A 23,467-nucleotide genomic window follows, 5' to 3' on the forward strand; every position below is an offset into this window, starting at 1 on the left:
CAAACTGGTGCAGCCACTATGAAAATCAATATGGAGAACTCTCAAAAATAATGTAAAATAAATTACCATATGACCCGGATATTACACTCCTTGGCATGTACACAAAGGACTCTGCATCCTACTCCATGAATACTTGCTCGGCCATGTTCACTACTGCTTTATTCACAAGGGCTAGGGCATGGATACAACCTAAATGTCCCCAGTGAGCGGATAATGAAAATGCGGTATACTATAGAATACTATTCAGCTGCGAATAAAATAAAACCATTATGTTTACAGCTTAGATAGAAAGATAATATTGAGCAAGGTTCCTCAGACCCAGAAAGACAAATGCCACATGTTCTCATTTACTGGAGGCTCCGAGTCCTCATTTTCAAATGTGAGTATAATCTTTGTCCCTCAGTGAAACTTTGCTTTGCAACAGATCCATTTGCAACAGAGAAACCATAACAGAAAACCATAACAATGGAAATGCAGAGTTGTGGAACACAGTCCCAGTGGATACATCTACAAGACAACTCCTATGCCTAGGGTTCGGGGAACACTGTAGAGAAGGAAGTAGGGAGATTGTAAGAGCCAGAGGATCCGTGGGTTTGCTCTGAGACCGAGTCTCCTACTAATGCCACAATTCACACCCAAAAATCTCACCAACATGACTACCTAAACAGTAACTCAACAGGCCAAAGTGGACAAGGGCAAGACCACATGGCCTCAACCCTACACAAAGAACTACAGTCAACTAAGAATGCAAAGAGTGGGAGAAACAGTCTTCTCCAGGGAAGAAAATATGAATTGGTTATCCAATACCAGATGGTCAGCCCTGTACATATGCACAGATGAGCTAACATTATACAGACTGAGCAGACTACATTTGGGAACATACATGTGCTCTTGTTCTCTCTTGCTCTTGCCTTCCTGCCCCTGCTCTGTCCTCCCATTCCCTTCCCCCATCTCTCTCCAGAGCTTCTACTTCTCTATTTTATTCTATTCTCTCTCTCCCTCCCTCCCTCCCTCCCCCCCTGCTCCTACTACCTTCTTAACTCCCCTCCCCATGCCCTGAATAAACTCTATTCTATACTAAAAGGAATATACATGTGTGTATACATATATATATGTAACAACTATTAGTAATAAAATAGAGGCCGTGAATTCAAAAGAAAGCAAGGAAGGTTATATGGGAGGATTTTAAGGGAGGAAAGGGAAAGGGGAAATGATGTGATTGTAACATTAAAATTAAAAGAAAAGTGGTAAGAAATATATAGTATATACATGTATAAGATTGTTAATGAAAAAGTACAATGTTAGAAAAAGAAAAAAGAATGTGTGATTAAAAAAATAGCTTTTAAAAATATAAATAAGAGCTGGGGTTGGTGAGACGGCTCAGCCATTAGAAGCACTTGCTGCCCTTGCAGAGGGCTGGGATTTGCTTGTCAGGACCCACACTGGGGACCTGTCACACTGGGGACTGTCAGAACCCACACTGGGCAGCTCACAACTGCATGCAACTCCAGCTTGGTGATCTGATGCGCTCTTTGGATACCTACATGCAAATGCACATATACACATAGATATAAAAAAAAACCTAAAACATAACAGGTTATTTTAGGACTACTGAAAGAAGTATACTGAAATTAGAGACTTCTCTTTTCCACATAGCTCTACCCACCCACCCTCCTCTGTATATTGAGAGAAGGAGCACTACAGTACATAGTCTAGTCTGGCCTTAAATTTGTGAGCCTTCTTCCCTGATCTCTCCAGTGCTGGGTTACTGTCTTGTGCTACCACACCAGTTTAACATGTTGTGAGTCAAAATTACTAAAACAGACAATGCAAATGAAGAAATAACACGTATAGTTTGAATCCTATATATATCTTCAGAGGTAAAATGTGGGTTTATGTAAATATATTTGCAAAGCATATTACCAAATGTTTGTCCTCTAAATAACAAGTATCCATAGCTTCTGGGATTAAAACCAGCCTGCCTTAAATTCCAAGACATTTTACATCATGCAATTCCTTTCAAATCTAGTATGCACAGGTTCTAAATGTCTCTGCTAAGTATCTGCTGCAGAAGTCTGGGCTGGGTCCAAAACGCCCCCTACTCTAACGAGTTTCCCAGTGATCCTGCTGGTCTAAGACACCACGAGAACCACTGCTTCACAACAAAGGTGGCTATGTTTATTAAGTGTCTGATAATTAGAGCATTTTACACACTGTTGACGAGTCACAGGCTCTCAGCAGAGCAGTACAATTACCCTTCGTATAAGGTGAACTCTGAAAACTCGGCAGAGGACAGAAGGACACTGGGTAACTGTTCTCCAAATTCTAGCGTCATGTTTTCCTTGCCCTACATGCCATACAACTTGTTGTGATGCATCCTGACTGCTTATTTGAGAAAAGAATGTGACTGTTTGAAGATATATTAGCTTAGTCAGGCTGCTAACTAAGAGACTCAAGCTCAAAGGCTCAGAATCATCAGGACTCACTTATTTGAAAATTTCTATAATTATTACCATATAATTAAAAAAACAGGAAGAATGTTTTAAAATACAATACTGAATATTCCTTAATACATCTTTATTATTCCTTACAGCAAACAATCAATTAGATTTTTTTTTTTTGACGGGTTCTCCCTACACAGCCCTGGTTGTCCTGGTACTTAGAATACTCACTATATAGACTAGGCTAGCCTCAAACTCACAGAAATCTACCTGACCTTGTCTCCAAGTGGGAAGGCGTGTGCTTATTGGCTTATTTATATTAAAGCATCCTAACTCCTGCAGATGTCGGCCAGGCACTGCGTGCAATCACCACTTTCGAATCTTGATGGTCTTCAACAGACGGTCTGATAACTTTTTCAGTTTTCAAAAGGCAACAGAAAGCAGGGAAACAACACAGCAAAAGAAGCACTTTCAGTTTTAAGAAAAGTAGTCCATGAACAGAAAGAATGTATCAGCAAAACTAAGCTGCCAGGTATGTAAATTTCTGCCAATTCATTTTATCAAAGAGGACAAGGAGACACAAAATTATTGGATTACAGGCCATGGTGACTCAAGTTCAGGATGACAAAAAAAAAAATCACTCAATTACACATCACTGTCAAACAAATACTTTTTATAAGAAAAATTCCCTTTAAATATTTATATACATGTTACCACGTAATACTGTTAATCAAACCCATGGTTTATTTGTTTAAATAAGATTAAATAAATTGCCTAGATCTTTTAAATCAAACCTTAGTATGGTATAATGGATATATGGGTTCCTTAGACAACAATAAGAAGCATGTGTTCTTGTCTCTAGATCAAGGAGAGCTTTATCAAGTGGTAAGCGCTGTGTGATGGTGCAGAAGTCTAAGTTTTGAAAACAAACTCATTCAGAAGATCTGCTGCTCAAATAGTATTTTTTCAAAACCAGGTGGAGGAGTATGATAAAATTCACTGAACTGGCAATCCAAAATTGCACTGTCGTCAACTAGAAGGGAGAAAAGAAAGAAATTAGATTAGAAGAATATTTAAATGCACACATAATTATGAAACAACGGCTTTCAGGCGGGGATGTAACCTAGTGACAGAGCACAGGCTTAGCAATTGCTAGTTCCTGGGTTCCAGCACCAAAAAAACCAATTTAAATAGAAACTACTTTCCTAACATAATAATTTATGGCTTTTAGTTTTATTATTTTGTGTTCATGGGTATTGTGCTAACATGTCTGTGTACTACTGTGCATGTCTGGTGCCTGAGGAGGCTAGAAAAGGGCACTGGGTCTCCTTGAACTAGAGGTACAGATGGTTGTGAGGGGCCACATGAGCTGGAAATTGAACTCAGGCCTTCCTTCTATAAGGGCAGCAGTCAGTGCTCTTAACCCCTGAGCCATCTCTCCAGCCCTTAATGTCGTATTAATTAGCAATAAGAGTAAACACATCTGCCATTTGGGCTACAAAATCTGTTACATTTGTGTGTGTGTGTGTATGTGTGTGTGTGTGTGTGTGTGTGTCTGTGTGTGTCTGTGTGTGTGTCTGTGTGTGTGTGTGTGTCTGGGTACTCCTAGGTTCATTACATGGTGCATACTCAGAATTTAGAGGGTAACTTTCAGGAGTCAGTTCTCTCCTTGCACCTTGTGGACCTTAAGGATTTAACTTAGCTCTCATAGTTGGCAGGAAATCTGTTTGCCTTGGGTTGCAAAATCTTTATAACAAAATCTGTCTAAAACATACAAAGGAAGTTATCAAAACATCATTAATAATGATCCCAAGCCACATATGGAGATGTATATCTGTTGTCTCAACTACGTAGAGGGCTGAGGCAGGAGGAAATCCTTAGCTCAGAAGGTTAAAACCATCTGAGGAAATGTGGTAAGATGCTATCTCTTAAATAAAATGATAATGATGATCTCTCAGTTATAAATAATTTTAAAAACCAAAATGTTCGGGGCTGGAGAGATGGCTCAGCGGTTAAGAGCACTGACTGCTCTTCCAGAGGTCCCGAGTTCAATTCTCAGCAACCACATGGTGGCTCACAACCATCTGTAATGGGATCTGATGCCCTCTTCCGGTGTGTCTGAAGAGAGTGATGGTGTACTCACAACATAAAAAACCCCCAAAATGTTCTATTTTGAAAAAACTATTGATTTGCAGAAAGTTCAAAAATATACCAGTGAGTGAGTGAGTATACTGTGCCCTTCCCCAGCTTGTCCCAGTGGTAATCTCTAAGTGCAGTATCCAAGTCAGGAAATTGATACTGGCGCACTGCTGTAAGCCAGGTGACCTACTCTAGTCAGTTTCTACAAGGTTTGTAATGAGAATGCTACTAAAGAGAAATGACAGGATATAGTCATACAAATAAACACACTCATGCTTACTGCAGTTTTTTACATATAATGATCAAATATCACATATAAGTCTATACCTACTCACTGATCCTGGGATAAACAATTCTAATACAGGCACACAATGAGCTTTCACTACAGCAATAAAAAAGAAATACTGACATATGCTACAACCCAGAAAAGGAGTATTAACCGTCTGAACCTGTATACATAATACTTAAGAAATGCAGGCTAATCGAAGTAAGCAAATGCAGACCCAGCTGCCTGGTAAGAACTTGGAGAGGTCCAAATCAAGATTATCAAGAGCAGGAGGAAACGCTGAAGCAATAAATATGTTCATTACCTTGACCATGCTTATCACAAAATAAAATAATACCATTGCAGAGAAAAAGAAGAATGTCAGAAATCACTGTCAGCTTACATTAGTTGAGTGTTGGCTCTGCTGTATAGCACTGTCTCTCTATAGGTTGCATTTAAGAGTAGACAGTGAGCCAGGGAGCAGTGGTGTACACCTTCAGTCCCAGCTCTCTGGAGGCAGAGCAGCAAGTGTATCTCTGAGTTTGAGGCTAGTATGGTCTACAGGGCGAGATCTAGGACAGCCAGAGCTAAGCAGAGAAACTCTGTCTTGAAAAACAAAAACAAAACAAACAAAAAATAGAGAGAGTGAAAATAGACTGTCCTAGGATTAAGGATGAAACAAGATGCATGGCAGAGGGAATTAATTCTGTTTTTATTTTAAATAGCAGACTATTAAAATATCTAGTTTAACCAAACCTATTCATCAAATTAAAGAAAATATATATTTTGTTACATATAATTTGTTTCATTTTATGTTTTACATAATTTGCACTTTATGTTTGAAAGACTTTGTTATTTCAAATTGTGTGTACATGTCTGCAGTTGTTTGCCCACATGAATACAGATGCCTGCGGAGTCCAGAAGAGGGCACCAGATCCCTCGCTGGTGCAGTAAAGACAGTTGTGAGTCACCCAATATAAGTGCTAGAAACACAACCTGTGTTCTCTGTGAGAACAGCAAGTACTCTTAGTGGCGGAACCAACTTTCCAGCCCCAGGAAGTGTTTTATAATAATTTTATTCCATACACTCACTTGTATTAATGTAGCTATTCCTCTGATCTTTACTTTCTCAGGCTATGTTGCTTAGAATATTAAGCTATATTTACATTTTTTTTTTTTTTTTTGGAGCTGGGGACTGAACCCAGGGCCTTGCGCTTACCAAGCGCTCTACCATTGAGCTAAATTCCAAACCCCAATATTTACATTTTTTTTTCATTTCATTTATTATATATAAGTACACTGTAGCTGTCTTCAGATACACCAGAAGAGGGCATCAGATCTCTTTACAGATGGTTGTGAGCCACCATGTGGTTGCTGGGAATTGAACTCAGGACCTCTGGAAGAGCAGTCGGGTGCTCTTTACCACTGAGCCATCTCTCCAGCCCCTACATTTTTTAAGTAAAGAAAAGAATTTCTTTTAAGCTTACTCAGTATGTTAGAATACTAACCTATATTCAATTTAAAAACACTCTTTTTTGTTTCTGTTTTTTTGAAACAGGATCTATCCATGCAGTCATAGCTGTTCTGAAACTATGTAGATGAAACTGGCTCAAAGGGTGAGGATGACAGGGTAACGGGAAGTAGAAATGACCAGCATGACTATACATATATATGAACTTATCAAATAAAAAGAACAGCACACACAAAGATATAAAAGGTAAAAATCGCTGAAAATGAGTTGTTAGGAGAAAAGGAGATGACTGAAGCACAGCTGAAGAGAAGCTGTTAGCTTCGGTCATTATTTAGTGTTTGTCCCCATGACCACACCCCTCACGCTAGCCCATAGAAGGTTAGTAATAGCTTTATTATAACCCAAATCTACGTTACATAATCAAGATAATATTTTAGACCTAGTAAACCACAGGCAGAAAAGACAGTTTATTGATCTGAAGTTGGCAAGCTATGTACTAAGAGCAGAGCAGAATGATAAAAGCATTACAGTTAGTGTTTTTCTTTCTTTTTTTTTTTTTGGAGCTGGGGACCGAACCCAGGGCCTTGCGCTTGCACTCTACCACTGAGCTAAATCCCCAACCCCACAGTTAGTGTTTTTCAAAGGACAAAGAAAAGTGGTTTTTGGTTGGGTTTTTTTTTTTTGTTTTGTTTTGTTTTTTCGAGACAGGGTTTCCCTATGCATCTCCATCTGCCTCTGCCTCCCAAATCCTGAGATTAAAGGTGTGTGCCACCATTTCTGGCTTAAGAGCTTGTTTTTAGAGCTAAATGTAAATATATATTAACAAAACGATATGTCTGACATATGTCTCAAAATAATCCAAGAAGGAGGGAAAAAGGAAGTGTTGGGTTTGATGCAACTTGGACGGCTCCAAATGGACAATGCAATGGGTGACAAGTACATGAAGGCTTTATTGTAATATTCTCTTTACTTCTGAGAAAGCTTGAAATTTCCTATAATAAAAAATTAAAGGAAGCCCTTGGTCCTGCTAAGACTGAACCCCCAGTGAACTTGATTGTTGGGGGGAGAGGGGCAATGGGCAGAGGATGGGGAGGGGAACACCCATAAAGAAGGGGAGGGGGAAGGGTTAGGGGAATGTTGGCCCGGAAACCGGGAAAGGGAATAACACTCAAAATGTAAATAAGAAATACTCAAGTTAATAATAATAAAAAAAAAATTAAAGGAATCACGAGCCATCTATACTGCCTGATCTTAGGGACCAACTATACAGAAACGATAGCACTAATACGTCATGGCTATCAAAACAAAACTGTTGATCTGAAACTATTCTAAGTCAAAATCTTTCTCAGAAGTGTGACAATGTGTAGGTAATTTTATAAAGGCAATAAATGCTCAATTCACATAAAATTCCCTAATTTCAAATACTTGTTACAACTTCATCTCCTAGTCAACTAATCTTTACTAATAATTAGTAAAAAAAAATTGTAAATTCAGTGAGAAATTTTGGACTTTCTAGAGAACATAAAACTCCGTGTGTAGACAAGGAAGTGACTGGAAAGACGGCTTGGTTAAAAGCACTGGCTGGTCTTCCAAAGAAGCAGGGTTCAGTTTCCAGCACCCAATGGGCAGCTCACGACCAACTGTAACTCTAGTTCTTCTGTGTCCTCTAGCACCAGGCACACATGTGGACATAGGCACATACTCCAGCAAACAGAGATCACAGAAATTTAAAAAATAAAAACAAAAAATGATATGATCAAAGGGACCATGATAAGATATTTAATTATAATTATTATATATTCAGAAAACTTTTGTAATATGTAGGGAATAGATATTATCCTTAGTTCTGCAAAGATAATGCAATGGTCTGGGTACATTCTACATGATGTCCTTATGACCGACTCCTTCAGACCTCTGAATGATAGCCACGAAGTTAACCTAATGACAAACGACAGTCGACATGAACCTGCTAACAGAAAGAAGAGCAGCATTGGCGCTTACCATACACGACTGGATACACGGTCCCTCGTATACCTGATGCTGGACAATGCATGTTTTTCCCATTCAAATATACATTTAATTCTACATGGTCATATGTTATACCCTAGGAAGGAAAGAGAAACTGTTAAGGATAAAAATATAGCTTGCACAGAAACCCCAATAGCCTAAAGCCCTGACTGAGAAGCACACTTACAGAGACAAGGCATGGGGTCACAGGGCCTCTCACTGCAGCTGACAATCTGGCAGTCTACTTTAACATTACTAGTGACTACTGGGGTTGTGGGGTATTAATAATGTAAAATTCCAATTAGAGGGAAAGCAAAGATAAGAGTTTAAATTATAGTATTATATTTGGATAACCTGGATTTTATTTTTTAAGTAGTAAGAGTAAATATGTCATGAGGACTCTTTTAAACTCATAAAAAATACTGGTCTTTCTCTAGACTTTTAGCTAATGGGGAAAACTGTTCCCCATTAGGGTGAACTGTTATGAAGAGATGAACTGATATATGGTATTTATTATTTTAAAAAATACTTTACCTATTTCTAAACTTAGAAATATTTTTTATTATTTTTGTGTCTGGTTATGAATGTGCCCACATGCAGGCAGGTATCCAAGGAGGCCAGAAAAGGGTGTTGAATTTCCTGGGGCTGGAGTTATAGGCAGTTGTAAGCCATCACTATGGGTACCAGGAACTGAACTCAGGTCTCTGGAAGAACAAGTTATCTGTAGACAAGTCAGTTCTAAGAAATCATACATTTCTCTTTTTACCCTTGTCTCAAGTAAAACTATTATCTATAATTTAATCTGAATGATGGTGAGTACCTAGTTAAAAAGAATAGTTTAAAAAACTAAAATTAAAAAAGGAATAAAAATGTATTGGTGTATACACTAGTGACAGCTAGAAAGTGGCATCAGTCATATTACTACAGTGCTTAGTCACTTGAGACCGCCCGCACCGTGAAGCGTTATTTTAGGCATTTCACAGTCATTTAATGCCACAAGACGGCTACTTTCACTTCACAGATGAGGCAGCAGGAGCACGGAAAGGTTGCAGAGCTAGAAAGTAGCAGAACTGAGATTTAAACCATAAGGTTCTCTTCAGAACACTTTTACTCATCATGCCATATTCTACTTTTCTTTAAAATTTTGTACAGTACAGGTTGGTATCCATGGTTGAAAATATGAAATGCTCCAAAACCTGAAACTTTCTGAACACTCAGACTACACTATTATACCCCACATAGAAAGTTCCAAAACTGGTGCTGTATGATGAGTCAGTCAAAATAAAGGTGCACTACAAGTTCTGTACAAAACTGGGCCAGCAAAATGGCTCAGCAAGGGAAATGTGCTTGCCACAAAGCCTGAATCTGATCCTGGTCTCAAATAGTAAAGGACCTATGCTGTGTCCTCTGAGGGCCACCAGTTCCACGTGGCATGCAAGGTATCCCATAGTACAATGCAAATAAAGCTCTGGAAGTCTTACGCTGCAGAGATGCTCACAGTCACGCTGGCTGCTCTTGCACAGGACTGGGTTTGGTTCCTAGCTCCCTCATCACAGCTCTAACTCTAAGACCAGGAATCTAAAGCCTCCTCCTGGCCTCTACAGGTACTAGGCATGTACATGTGCATATACAGGCAAGAAAAACACCCACAAAAATATTATAATGCAAATTGTCTCCATGCTTACCCTTCCTTGGGTCCTATTGCATCAAGAAATTTTACTGTATATATATAAAAACTCTAACATCAAACAAAACCCTGAGGTTGGAAACTTTGCTCATCCCAAGCATTTCAGATAAGGCATATTCAACCTGCAGTTAATAACTAGTGCAAAACCAGATCTTTCTCCTGAAGAATGAAGACTAGAAACACGATGACCTGGGGAGGCAGCCTAGTATATGTGAGACACAGCACAGTAAGAAATCATTCTTAAAAAGAATAGGGCTGGAGAGATAGCTCAGCAGTTAAGAGCACTGACTGCTCTTCCAGAGGTCCTGAGTTCAATTCCCAGCAACCACATGGTGGTTCACAACCATCTGTAATGAGATCTGATGCCTTCTTCTGGTGTGTCTGAAAACAGCTACAGTGTACTTATAATCAATCAATCAATCAATCAATCAATCAATAAGAGAAAGAATAAACAGAAGTCAGAGAGCTCTTCCAGATGATAAAGCACAACCACAGAGAAATCAATGAGTAGCATACTGCTTTTATGGTCTCTGAATAACTGGATGTAGGCCAACTATAGCAATGGACAAACTCAGATGCTTTCTAGGAGTTCATAAGCATTTCCTAGGCTCAACTCCCCTTCTCAGCAAAGGTTCAGTAGAGTCAATGTGTAAGGGCTATAAAGGGTTTCTCAGGTTTTAGCAAAGCTAGAGTAGGATGATGGCTTGGGGACTGGGACTGTAGCTCAGTTGAAAGAGTGCTTTCCAGCATGCCCAAAGCTCTGATCTTGGTCCCCAGCACCACTGGAACTGGATGTGGTAGTATGTCTGTAAGTCTAGGCTTTGAGGAAAAGCAGAACCCCAGAAGCTAAAGGTCATCACATATAGCTACTTAGTCTGTGGCCAGCCTGGGCTACATAAGGTCCGTTCTCAAAAAACAAACAAACAAACAAACATTGAGTAATTGATATGAGGCATAGTCTCACCCAATAGCCCTAGCAGGGCTGGAACTCGGTATATAGAGCTCAGGCTGGCCTTGAATTTGAGGTGATCCTCTTATTTCTGCCTTTCCAGAGCTGTGATTACATGTGTGACCCATGAACCCTAGCTTAAACAATGACTTGAGTGATGGCTTCTGTTTCATTTTAGTTTAAAAGCACGAACAATGCACTTTTTACATTTTTAGTAAAGAGGTCTGTTTTCATTTTTAAAAAATCAAAACATAATTACATAAAAAGAATGCGATCCTCTTTATAGGTGGAGTCCAGGCTCCCTCCACCACCAGTGGCACCGTTATCCACTGCAAGGTAAGTTACAGATAGGGCATCTATCAGGAAAACAGAACTAAAAACGTTTGGCAGGGTATAACAATCCCACCTCCCCCAGCCAAGTTCAGTTCAAGTAGTGTTCCAGCCTAGCCTGCCTTTTATATGATGTAAAAACCCTGAGTCTGCCACAGTACACCATAAAATACAACAAGGGTTTCCTGTGTTCTAGGCAGCTCCTCCTGCTGCCACTGATGACAGCTTTGAAAAGTTTATCAGCAAGCGTTCAGATCAGGAAAATGATATGGTCAGCTTTCTTGATTCTCCTTATACGTAACATTTTGGGTCTTTTTTTTTTAAACTACCAGAATCGGCATAAAAACATAAACATCTAATTTAATAATGTTGACAGACTAAAAGTGGCATTCTTAGATTTGTCATCTAGTGGTATCAGTCATCTCAATGAATGAGATGGGACAGCAAGGAAAAATATGCCTAAGTTCAGTATGCAATGAAGGAAATATGTTTCAATTTCATCTTTTGTTATAAATAGGTTGGTAGCCTCAACATGACAGCAAAATTCTCTTTTAAGAACTAGTCAGTTAGCTGGGCACCGTGGCACACTTCTCTGATGCCAGTACTCAGAAGGCAGAGGCAGGTGGACCTTTGTGATTTCTAGGTTAGTCTGTTCTACACAGTGAGTTTCAGGCCTGTTAGGGCTCTATAGTGAGACCCTGCCCAAGAAATTATTTATATAAGGATGCGCCTTATTATAGGTATCTGGCAATGACCTAATATAAAAAAAATCGAGTAGTCTTAGTTTGCTTTTTATTGCTCTGATAAACACCATGACCAAAAGCAACTTGAGGAGGAAAGGGTTTATTTTATCTCACAGCTTACACTTCATCCATAAAGGGAAGCCAGGGCAGGAATTCAGGGCAGGAGCCTGGAGGCAGGAACTGGAGCAGAGGCATGCAGGCGTGCTGCTAATGGACTTATTCTCCAAGACTCACTCAGCTTGTATTTTATTATGACCAGGACCACTTGTGCTGGGGTACCGCCATCCACAGTGGGTTGGACCCTTACATACTAATCACTAATCAAGAAAATGTCCCTGGGGTTGGGGATTTAGCTCAGTGGTAGAGCACATGCCTAGGAAGCATAAGGCCCTAGGTTCGGTCCCCAGTTCCGAAAAAAAGAAGAAAAAAAAATGTCCCCACAGACTAGTCTACAGAGTGATCTAACAGAAATATTTTCTCAATTGAGAGTTCTTCTTCCCAGATGACCCAAGTTTGTGTCAAGTTGACAAAACAACCAAAAACTAACCAGCATACAACTACTTAAAAAAAAAAAGCAAAGCAGATTTTACAATAGTTTATGCCTTTTGTCTCTTTTTCTTTAGCAACTGACCTTTTTGTTCCTCTTTTAAATGGGATCTTGCTATATAGCACAGGCTGTTCTGGAACATACTAAAACTACCAGGACCAGCAATAACCAAAACTGAAAAAAAATCTTTTATAAGCAAGCTTTGAGATTTTTTTTTTGAACAAGGTCTCACTATGTACCTGATTGGTCTGAAACTCACTATATAGACTAGGTTGCCCTCAAACTCATAGAGATGCCCCTGCCTCCTCAGTGCTGGGATTAAAAGCATGTGTCACCATGCTATGTTCTAACCCTGGGGAGTTTTAAGCCCAATTCTTTGAAGGGTTCTGAAAGTAGAGGCATTTAATAAGATTGGATGTAACAAAGAGCACCACTTGCTATAACTTCTAATATGTTCTAAATTAATAAATGTAAAATATTTTGAGAGCTCTCTGGCCTCAAAAAAGCCTAATATTCTCTAATATGATCAGAAGGCTTCTCTGTGACAGTAGTATTTTGTTTAGCAGTCAACCTAAAGATGGTCTTGCACAGGATCAGTCATCCTCATGTTCTGGTCTGCAAGAAATTCCAGAGCAGTGAAGTGAGGCAGCAGTATTGAGCAAGCATTCTCTTGGAAATGGTACCAGCTCATTAGAACCATTCCCAGGGCTTTGGAATAAAAGTCACAAAACCATGTCTACTCAAAACAGCTCAAGTTTAATCATTTACAACGACAGCAACTCTCTCAGGAGACTCACCACTACATCTCCCTCCTGAGGAAGGCTGTTTGCTGGCAGCCTGTTTTTCTCTTCGTTGTTGTGGTACAGGGCTCCATCATTTCTCATCACCAGGCTATGCATGTCACGGCCAAGAGGAATCTGGTTCAAGTTAACTTTCTGAGTTGCAACACCTATACCCCAGATTCCTAAAAATACAACAGTTTAAATAAATCATAAATCTAAAGAACACAAATATAAAAGATTTATTTATTTATTTATTTATTTTTTGGTTCTTTTTTTCGGAGCTGGGGACCGAACCCAGGGCCTTGCGCTTCCTAGGTAAGCGCTCTACCACTGAGCTAAATCCCCAGCCCCAAAAGATTTATTTTAAAAGGGAATATCAACTGTTTTTATTTTGCCTGTCTTCCTTCCTTCCTTTTCCAATCATGTCTCACTGTGTAGCTCTGGCTAGCTTGGACTTGGAACTCACTATATACATAGACCAGGTTGGCCTTCAATTCAGAGATCTGCCTGCCTGGGTCCCCTTAGAGCTGGGAGTAAGGGTATATACCATTGTTGCTTGCTTTTGTTTATAAAATCGACTTTTGCAAAGGTAGGTTGCAGGGCCAGTCAGATACCTCAACAGATAAAGAGACAAGCCTGAAAACCTGAGTTTGAACCTCAGAACTCAAGTCAAAGTGGAAAGAGGACAGAGCCACCAATTATATAAGGCTGAACTCTGATTTTCACACCCCCACCAGAATTTTATACACATACAATAGTAACAAAGTTTGTGAAGTAAGCTACAATGTATACTACGTTTTCTATAGATAAACTGGGAGCCAAGAGTTGTATTGCTGGGGTTTAAACAATCAGTTTTGTTATCTTGGACAAAGTACTTAACTTCTCTGTTTCTTCAAGTGTTGGGTCTAATAGTACTTATAAGGTGTGGTGGTTTGAATGAGAATGGCCCCAATAGGCTGATATATTTGAATGCTTGGTCTGTAATTGGTGGACTGTTTAGGAAGGATTAAGAGACCTGGCCTGTGACCTTGTTGGAGGAGGTATGTCACTGAAGATGTGTTTTGAGGTTTCGAAAGCCCACACCAAGCATGCAAAGCATGCATATTCTCTCCCTCCCTCACCCCCCCTCTCTTCCTCCTTCCTGTGGATAAGATGTAAGCTTTCAAGTACTGCTCCAGCACCATGCCTATCTGCCTGCCACCATGCTCCCCTCCATGATGATTACCTTCTGAAACTGTAAGCAAGTCCCTGATTAAATACCTACTTTTAAAGTTGCCTTGGTCATGATGTCTCTTCATAGCAATAGAACAATAACTAAGACACGAGGTAAGAAAAAGATATGGGACTACCCAAACTCAGCACTTAGGATAGGTTAAGAATGTTTTTAAATGAATGAGCAAAGCATACACTGGATATTTAAAAGCCACTAGCTAGTACCATTACTATTTTCTCTTAAAGTTTCTTTGTTTGATTTTTGTTTTTAGGGCTAAGGATGTGAGTACAGCTTTGTGGAAGTCTTGGCCTTGGGCTTGATTCACAGCAAAACATACTCTCTGTTTATCTGTCTATCTGTCTGTCTGTCTGTCTGTCTGTCTATCTATCTATCTATCTATCTCAGCTCTATTATATTTACAATGAGTAACAATATCTTATGAATAATAATACAGAAGTTGAACATGAATAAGATAAAAAATAATTTTCTTTTTTTAAAGATTTATTTATTTATTATATATAAGTACACTGTAGCTGTTTTCAGACACACCAGAAGAGGGCATCAGATCTCATTATAGATGGTTGTGAGCCACCATGTGGTGGCTGGGATTTGAACTCAGGACCTCTGGAAGAGCAGCCGGTGCTCTTAACCACTGAGCCATCTCTCCAGCCTCATAAAATAATTTTCTTAATGCTGGGGATCTAAATCCAGTACCTCTCACATGCTAGTAAGTGCTCTTACCAGATTATATCTCTAGATATTCTCTTGCCCAGTCAAATAAAATATCTGAAGTCTTGAACCTTTTCTCAAGGTGCTAGCTTTCTAGTTTTTATTAAAATCAAAAGAAATACTATACATGGAAGGAGGTTTGAATTTCCATGTTGCTAATACTTTTTCAGAATTGACTGAATTCTTTTAAGAAGCAAGTATATATTGGGGAGACAACAGTAACTGCAGCCAGTGAAGTAACTTACAACAACACAGTGGCCAGAGTTGGCCTTATGCCATTCACTTAAGAAAACCAGGATAAACTACTATAGGGAACCAGCTCCAGAAGTACTATATTGTCCAAAGAGTGGGATTCTCTTTATAATAGTCTTTTTACCCTGTAGTTACATCATTCACGAAGATTTCACCAGGGGTCTCTTTATAATACAGCTTTTATTAAAAACAAAACAAACTGTACATATCTGACCATATATAATACTGCTATAAGTAATGATCCTAGTAGTCATACAGATTTGCCATATAATTCAAGAAACTCCCTACAATTGCAAAAGAAAAGTCTTATGGTTTGGATGTGAAGTGTCCCTCCCAAAGGGCCATGTAGATCCTTGCTGATGGATTAGTCACACAGAGTGACTGCACCAAGAGGGTTCTACTTTCATCGGGGGTTTGTCCCTTGTGTAGTCATAGTACAATGGTATTATTAGAAGGTGGTATAAAAATAGGAACTGGGACTTGTTTAGAAGGAAGGAAGTTACTGGGAGCACGCCTTTGCACCTCTGCAGAGTATATCTTGTCCCCAGCCTCTTCTGTGTCATTACTGTTTCCTGGCTCTTGCGAAGTTGGGAACTTTGCAACACCAGTGTTCTCCCAAGATTTCGTGCCTCACTATGGCTGGGAAGCACTCGCCATCTCACGGTGATGGCTCACTGTATGTGTATAGAACTCGGTGGGCAGCTCGGGTGGTCATAAATTTACAGATCTGCCACGCTCTGACTCCCAAGTACTGACATTACTTTCTTACAGCAACTAGCATAAGTGCACACCTCAGACTTGTTACAGAAGTCTGTATCTGATGACTGCTTCAGAAAACAAACTAGGGTATCTTGGTAAAAGAGTTAAGGAGAAGGGTTGGAGAGATGGCTCAGCAGTTAAGAGCACAGACTACTCTTCCAGAGGTCTTGAGTTCAGTTCCCAGCAACCACATGGTGACTCACAACCATCTATAATGGGATCCAATGTATGCTTCTGGTGTGTCTGAAGACAGCTACAGTGTACATAAAATAAATAATTATATCTTTAAGAAAAAGTTAAGGGGAAAGTTCAAATCAAAAGATTACTCTTTATCCTAACATGAAATATAGCAAGAGTCAACATGCTTTATAGGTTTAACACATAGGGTGGCTCTAGAACATCTGCTCAGTATGTCCCGTCATAAAACACTGTCATACATGCAACTCCTACTGCAGAAAGTGCAGCTCCTAAAGTTCCTATTCCATAGAAGAGAAAACAAAACCTAATTTAGCAAACTGATTTAATTTGAATCACAAGAGTGGAAGACTGGGCCCTGTATACAGAGTTTAGGACTTTTCTTAACCATCTCCTAAAAATTTTTTCATATTCAAAATTGTTAATATTCAAAATCACTGACATTTAACAGTTAAGTACAATTATACTAACCGGTAGACTGGATTTTGAACTCAAAGTAGCTTTTGTTCTGATGTAAGGGTGCACTAGCTAAACAACCTCCAGTGCCACAGATTCTTCTTCCGTTTTTCACAATGACAACATCTGTTCCTAAACAAAACACAAATACCACAATCACAGTTAATTTGTGTACTAGGTGTGTATGTGTAACAGATGGGGGTAGGGAGAGCAAGTACACAGGTCTGGTTATCAGAAGTCTGTATCAGGTGTCTGGTGTATCAGAAGTCTTCATAGCTTCCCACCTTATTTTCTCAGCTGGAACCTGGAGGGCACTGACTGGTTAGACTGGCTGCCCAGAGAGCCCCTGAGATCTTGTTTTGTCCCATCAGTGCCTAGTTACAGAAATGTACAGTCATGCCCAGCTTTGTGTGGGTACCAGGGAACCCAAACATGAGTCATCACACAGCAAGTACTTTATTCACTAAGCCAGTGCCCCAGGCCCATTCTCTAATTTAGTCAACAACAACAGTAACAACAAATCAGGAACATTATTAGTCTTTTCAAAGTCAGGGAATATTGATAGATTATTTTAAATACTTTATTTTCTACTTTTTTTTTCGGAGCTGGGGACCGAACCCGGGGCCTTGCGCTTGCTAGGCAAGCGCTCTACCACTGAGCTAAATCCCCAACCCCTATTTTCTACTTTTTAAGAGATTGCTTGTACATAATATTCATTTGTAACAAGTCTTTTGCAATTAAGTTGTTTCAAATAAACTAAACTATGCTGAGTATTTAAATTATTTGTCAAGGGGTCAGTGAAATGTTTATCTGGATGGAACAGGTACTTGCACCAAGCCTAATGACCACCCGAGATTGATCAGGACCCTACATGGTGAACTGACTCCCAGAAGTTGTTCCCTGACTTGACATGGAAGCCATAGCACATACATGCCCCCATAAATGCACATACAACATAAATAAAATATTAAAAAATAAGGTAGTAGACTAACTCATTTCATTTTTAACCAATAAACAGAGTAGATAATCTAACAATTTTCATTTAACACAGGCCATAGAAACTTTAAAAGCTTAGTATACTGGTACAATTTTCAATTCTAATCGAATGACTTAAGACAATCTATTAGAAGACAGCTGAGTATCTACTAAATAGAAGCCATTAGCAACAGTCTTATACTAACTACGGCACACACTGGAGTGGTCAAGTAAGAGTAGAGGAGTACCTCAATGATGGGAGGAACAGCTGCCATGTTGAAATGGCTGACGCAGAAAAACTTAGAAAAACATGACACTAAGAGAACTACTAGTCACATGGCAAAAATGTGAGCAAGTCTATTAGTTGTGAGACAAGGGCTCTCTGTACTGCCTGTACTAGTCTCAAACTTTTGATTTTTCTTTCTCACTCTCCTGAATGGGATTATAGATATGTGCCACAATGCCCCACTATCATTAAGATCTTAACATCATTAAACACTTTATTTTTATAGAAAAGTTTAGTTTCATCTCAAACAACTTCATAGATGACAGCAAGAAAAATACTGCTTTTGAAATATGAACCTATTAGTACTTTGCTTCTGAATTTTGGTGTTGAAAAGCAAGCACATCAGAGATCATGAGTAATTCTTACATGTAAGTATATACACATAAGCACAATTCTTACACGTAAGAAAAATCATTTAACACAAATACATGTGACTTCCAAAGTCTATGGTCATTATTATCTCCTCCCTGGCAATAAAATCATAAGCCAAGCAGATACAAATATTAGGACTAGGTGGCACTTCTCCAGAAGGGCCACATAAAACTTGACAGTAGTAATAAAAGTCTGAGTTCCTACCTAAACAAAGCATTCTAAACTGGTTGTTTTAAGACCATACACTGTCAAGGTAAATGCACTTTTTTATATGTTGTTTAATTAAAAATGTTAAGAGCTGGTGCCTGCCGAAAAGCCTCAGAAGACTTGAGTATGATCCCTGGAACACACATGGTAATAAGTAGTCCTCTGACCTCCATGTGTGCATGCAAGCAAGAGAGTGTGCGCATGTGCACACACATACAAAACTTCTGAGCTGGAGAGATGACTCAGCAGTCATTTGCCACCAAGTCAAACAACCTTCTACGTGTTAGAAGGAGACAACCACTTCTTGAAAGTTAACCTCTGCTGACTATGGTAGACCATACCAATAGGATATGCTGAAGCAGCAGAAACACAAGTACAAGTAATCCTCTGGCTCCACATCTGTTCCTAAACACACACATATATGCAATAGACAAATACATTAATAAAATGCAATTTTTAAAGATTTGTTTATTTATTATATATATGAGTACACTGTAGCTGTCCTCAGACACACCAGAACAGGGAATCAGATCTCATTTACAGAGGGTTGTGAACCACCATGTGGTTGCTGAGATTTGATCTCAGGACCCCTGGAAGAGTAGTTAGTTGATGCTCTTAACCACTAAGTCATCTCTCCAGCTCAATAAAATGCAACTTTAAAATGAAAACAAAACCACTAAATTATTACAACAAATTTTATAAATGATTTGTTTCCATCTGACAAATAACTCTAGTAGTTTTGAATAAAGGGCATCTTCCTTGATGTCACACAGCACAATGCTTGGCTTCTAACAGGTACTTAGTAACTAACATGGGAATGAATACATAAGCTGTGCTAGCGCACTTTGTAGCAAACAAGTAGCATGGGCTTTCCTTTTAAGGACAGACTTCCCTCTTGAAATCCAACAATTCTGAGGACTTGGTATTAGGCTTCAGCATTTGATGTGGGTTAAGTCTGTACACTTCACATTTTGGGGTCACATTGATTAAATCAGGAGCAATTATGTGACCTAGCAAACTAATAATCAGGGAAAGTGTCAGGACTTCTGCAGAGAACTGAAGAGACTTTTGTTTTTGTTGGATAGTATAAGAAAAAGTAGCTGGGATGGTGGCACATGCCTTTAATCCCAGTGCTTGGGAGACAGAGGCAGGTGGATCTCTGTAAGTTTGAGGACAGCCTGGTCTACAAAGAGAGCTCCAGGACAGCCAGGGCTATTACACAGAGAAACCCAGTCTCCCCCCCCACCCCCCCACCCCCGCAAAAAAAAAAAAAAAAAAGGAAAAGAAAAGAAGTAGGGAGCTGCTGCAAATGACCATGGCAACTAGCCTTCTAGAGTAAGAAGTAGAAGGCAGGAGATTTAACAATAATTACACCAAAACCCAAAGGAACATAAAGCTCATCTCTGGCAGCACTGTCTTTTCCTAAAGCCAGTGCTGCTTTGTACCTTGTGTCACAAAAATAAAATTCCTCCATTGGGCTGGAGAGATGGCTCAATGGTTAAGAGCGCTGACTGCTCTTTCAGAGGTCCCGAGCTCAATTCTAAGCTACTACAATGGTGGCTCAGAACCATCTGTAATGGAATCTGATACCCTCTTCTGATGTGTCTGAAGACAGCCACAGTGTACTCACATAAAATAAATGAAACTTTAAAAAGAAAATTCCTCCTTTATGTAAACATTCTGAGTTGTAATTTTAGTACTTGAAATTAAAAAGGTCTTCATTTCTTCTGAACTGGTCTTCCAAACACACCCTGCCTCTATAATAATTTACTGCTTTTCATCTCATCCTATGACATAAGGTTAATGGAAATATGAAAAGATTTTCAAAACAGCTAGGCTGTTTGGTGCGTTGGAACTTCAGAAACAACTCTAAGAAACAACTCTAAATCATTCATTCTTACTTTGATGTATTTCCTCACTGAGACAGTTAATGCAGAAAGGTGAATATACCAAAGATCATTCAAGGGTGTTTGTGAATTAGGAGAGAGTAACTTCAAGCTTACCTCTCTTTAACCAGTACAATGATATTCTGTATTTGGACCTAAGTAGCTCAGATAGCTTTATTAATAACTGGTACTACTTTGAAAAGTCCAATCAGATTTGAGTATAGATAGACCATTTTATAAACACAGCCATAGAATGTGTGTTAACATTAGAAATTTCCAAATGAATAGTGTCTTAGTCAAATTTCTATTGCTATGGTAAAACACTATGACCAAAGCAACTCAGGGAAAGGGTTTCTTTCACTTCCAATTCCACATCACAATCCACATAGAAGGAAGACAGGCAGCTCCTTAAGGTAGGAACCTGGAGGCAGGAACTGAAGGAGAGGCCATGGAGGAACTCTGCTTACTGGCCTGCTGCTCCTGATATGCTTAACCTGCTTATGCAGCTTAGGACAACCTGCCATGGGCTGGGCCCATCCACAACAATCATTAGCCAAACAAACAAACAAACAAACAAACAAACACCAAAAACCAACCAAACAAAAACAACATAAAAAGCTCTACAAACTTGCCTACAGGCAATCTGGATGAAAGCATTTTTCTCAGCTGAGGGCCTTCTTGCCAGGTAACTCTAGCATGTATCAAGTTGCCAAAAATAAATAGATAACAGTAGCAAAACACAACCAGGATGAGAACCATTCCTTTCATAATAGCTACCTTGGAAGTTATTTGCTCCTAAAAGACCAATTTACAATTATACGAATCAAAAAAATATTTTAAAAGCTTCAAAATGGTTTTAAGTAATGCAGCATCATTGTTTAGATATGAAATGTATATTTTCTTTTTTTTTTTTTTTAAGGAAAGAAAGTGAAAAAGCAAGTTGGACATGGTGGTACACACCTGTAGTCCTGTGGAAGGCTGAAGTGTCAGGGTGGCTTGGGGCCAGGAATTGGAGACAACTTGAGTATTATAAAAACTATCCCCCTTTAAAAACAAAACAACAACTAAGAAACCAACAAAATAAACCAAAATGAAACTAGTATGAAACAAACAAAAAAGACCAAATATATCCTTTAGGTTACATAACACAAACAGTAAGTTTTCCATATTTTCAACTTAAGAACAATCCATATTTGAATAATTCTTCTACTCAACACCTCACTTCTTTTTATTGTGATTCTCACATCAAGCTTTACTGTGTTTGAGGATAATTTCAATTTATTGTAAAACAGGCTAAGAGAAACGTTCAATGGAAGGGAAGAAATTGGGAGATGTATCACCGTCCTTCCCTCAGTACCTGAGGGTGCTGGTTAGCACAGGAGAAAGGGAAAATGCAATGATAAACGGATCACTTAGTTCTTCCTGAAAGAAGACAAAGGCCAGGAATAAGGAACGTTCTACCGAATAGACAGCACAGTGGGGGCTCAAACGTCCACTACAGTCTCTACTCTTATTCCAGCCATTAATATAGTATCTTGTCACCTGAAAGTCATATTCATTCAACGAATGAGCAAATTAAATAGAAATGTTTCCTGAGAGAAAGTACAAGATCTGAACATCCACTGTCTACAGTGATGGATAAGAAAGAGCTTAAAGGTATTTAGTACTGAGATTCTGTACTACACTAGAGACTGTAAATTTGTGTTGGCACGATAGTAAACAATGACTGTATATAGTATTGCAATAGAAAACATAATGGGCAATGTTTCCAGACTTGTAGATTATCTGGGCAGAAAAGACTTTTGTTGTAAATAATAAGAATGCTTGTGTTACTTAAATACACAGTCTTTTAGACAATGAGGTATTTGAGGAAATACTGAAATAATTATTCTAGGAAATCTGCCTGGACAATATTCCAGAAGCTTTGAACTATATGGGGCTGGGGGATCTAAAAACTGAAGTAATAGTATGTGGGAAAAGATGCTGCAGAGGGGGAGAATGTTGGATGAGAAATTATTATTAAATTAATTATTAAGCCATTGGGAACTGGGAAAAACAGGAATGGGAAGGAGCACTGTCCCATTTTGCAATCGCTTGACCCGATGGCGACAGTCAGATAAAATTACAGCGCTCCCAACAGTGACTAAGGAGTCCAGCAATGGAGATATTAGTGGAAGTGGCATGTTACGACCTGAGGTATACTACTCTAGGCTTCTGCAACCCGCCTTGTTTGGGCTTCAGGAAGTGAGGGGGAAATTACTCCCCCAGAACAAGCTTCAGCCTATATTTGATAGTGCTGAAGATAGGATTCAGCAAACACCGGTGACACTCGACACCGGGGCACTGATGGCGGGCGCCCCCGCTTTCCTCACCTGGGAACACCTGACTCCTCACTGGGAGAGCCCTCCGACGCAGGCACAGCCCATGCCCGAGAGCCGAGGCCAGGGAGGCCACAGGGGACTGCGTGGTCACGTGGTCCCCGCCCCATTTCCCTCGGCCCTCAGCGGGCCGTTGGGTCTAGTCGGGAGGCCCTTACCCATGTGCTGCGTGTCCAACTGTACGGCGGGCATCTCCTTGAGAGGAATGTGGCCAGTTCCGCCGTCCCTGCAGCAACGCAGGCAGCACCACGCCGACGCGGCCATGGCGCAGCTACACAGCCCCGCTGCTCCGCCCGCGCCCGAGTGCTTCTGGGTCGCGGGAGCTTCGCAGCCCGCACAGAGACGCCCGGGCTGGGAGGCGAAGCGTAGGCTGAGGCGGGGGCCCTCGGCGAAGAAGC

The 23,467-nt window shown here is 39.7% G+C and overlaps 1 protein-coding gene across 2 annotated transcripts; it reads right to left on the reverse strand.

Moving 5' to 3' along the window:
* Window positions 1-2,156: 2,156 nt before the first annotated feature.
* Window positions 2,157-23,467, reverse strand: Spryd7 (SPRY domain containing 7). Of its 2 annotated transcripts, NM_001009635.1 has the most exons (5): window positions 23,228-23,423; window positions 16,981-17,097; window positions 13,377-13,543; window positions 8,318-8,420; window positions 3,100-3,474 (listed from the first exon to the last, which is right to left on the reverse strand). In NM_001009635.1, exons 1-5 carry the CDS (start codon window positions 23,331-23,333, stop codon window positions 3,377-3,379), a joined length of 591 nt encoding a protein of 196 aa, NP_001009635.1. In that variant the 5' UTR covers window positions 23,334-23,423; the 3' UTR covers window positions 3,100-3,376. The 2 variants fall into 2 exon arrangements, with proteins under 2 accessions (XP_087441400.1, NP_001009635.1); XM_087585274.1 differs by lacking the exon at window positions 8,318-8,420 and having other exon boundaries at window positions 2,157-3,474; window positions 23,228-23,467.

This window comes from Rattus norvegicus, chromosome 15 (genome assembly GCF_021556685.1).
Source record: "Rattus norvegicus strain SHRSP/BbbUtx chromosome 15, alternate assembly SHRSP_T2T, whole genome shotgun sequence".
Classification (NCBI taxonomy): Eukaryota; Metazoa; Chordata; class Mammalia; order Rodentia; family Muridae; genus Rattus; species Rattus norvegicus.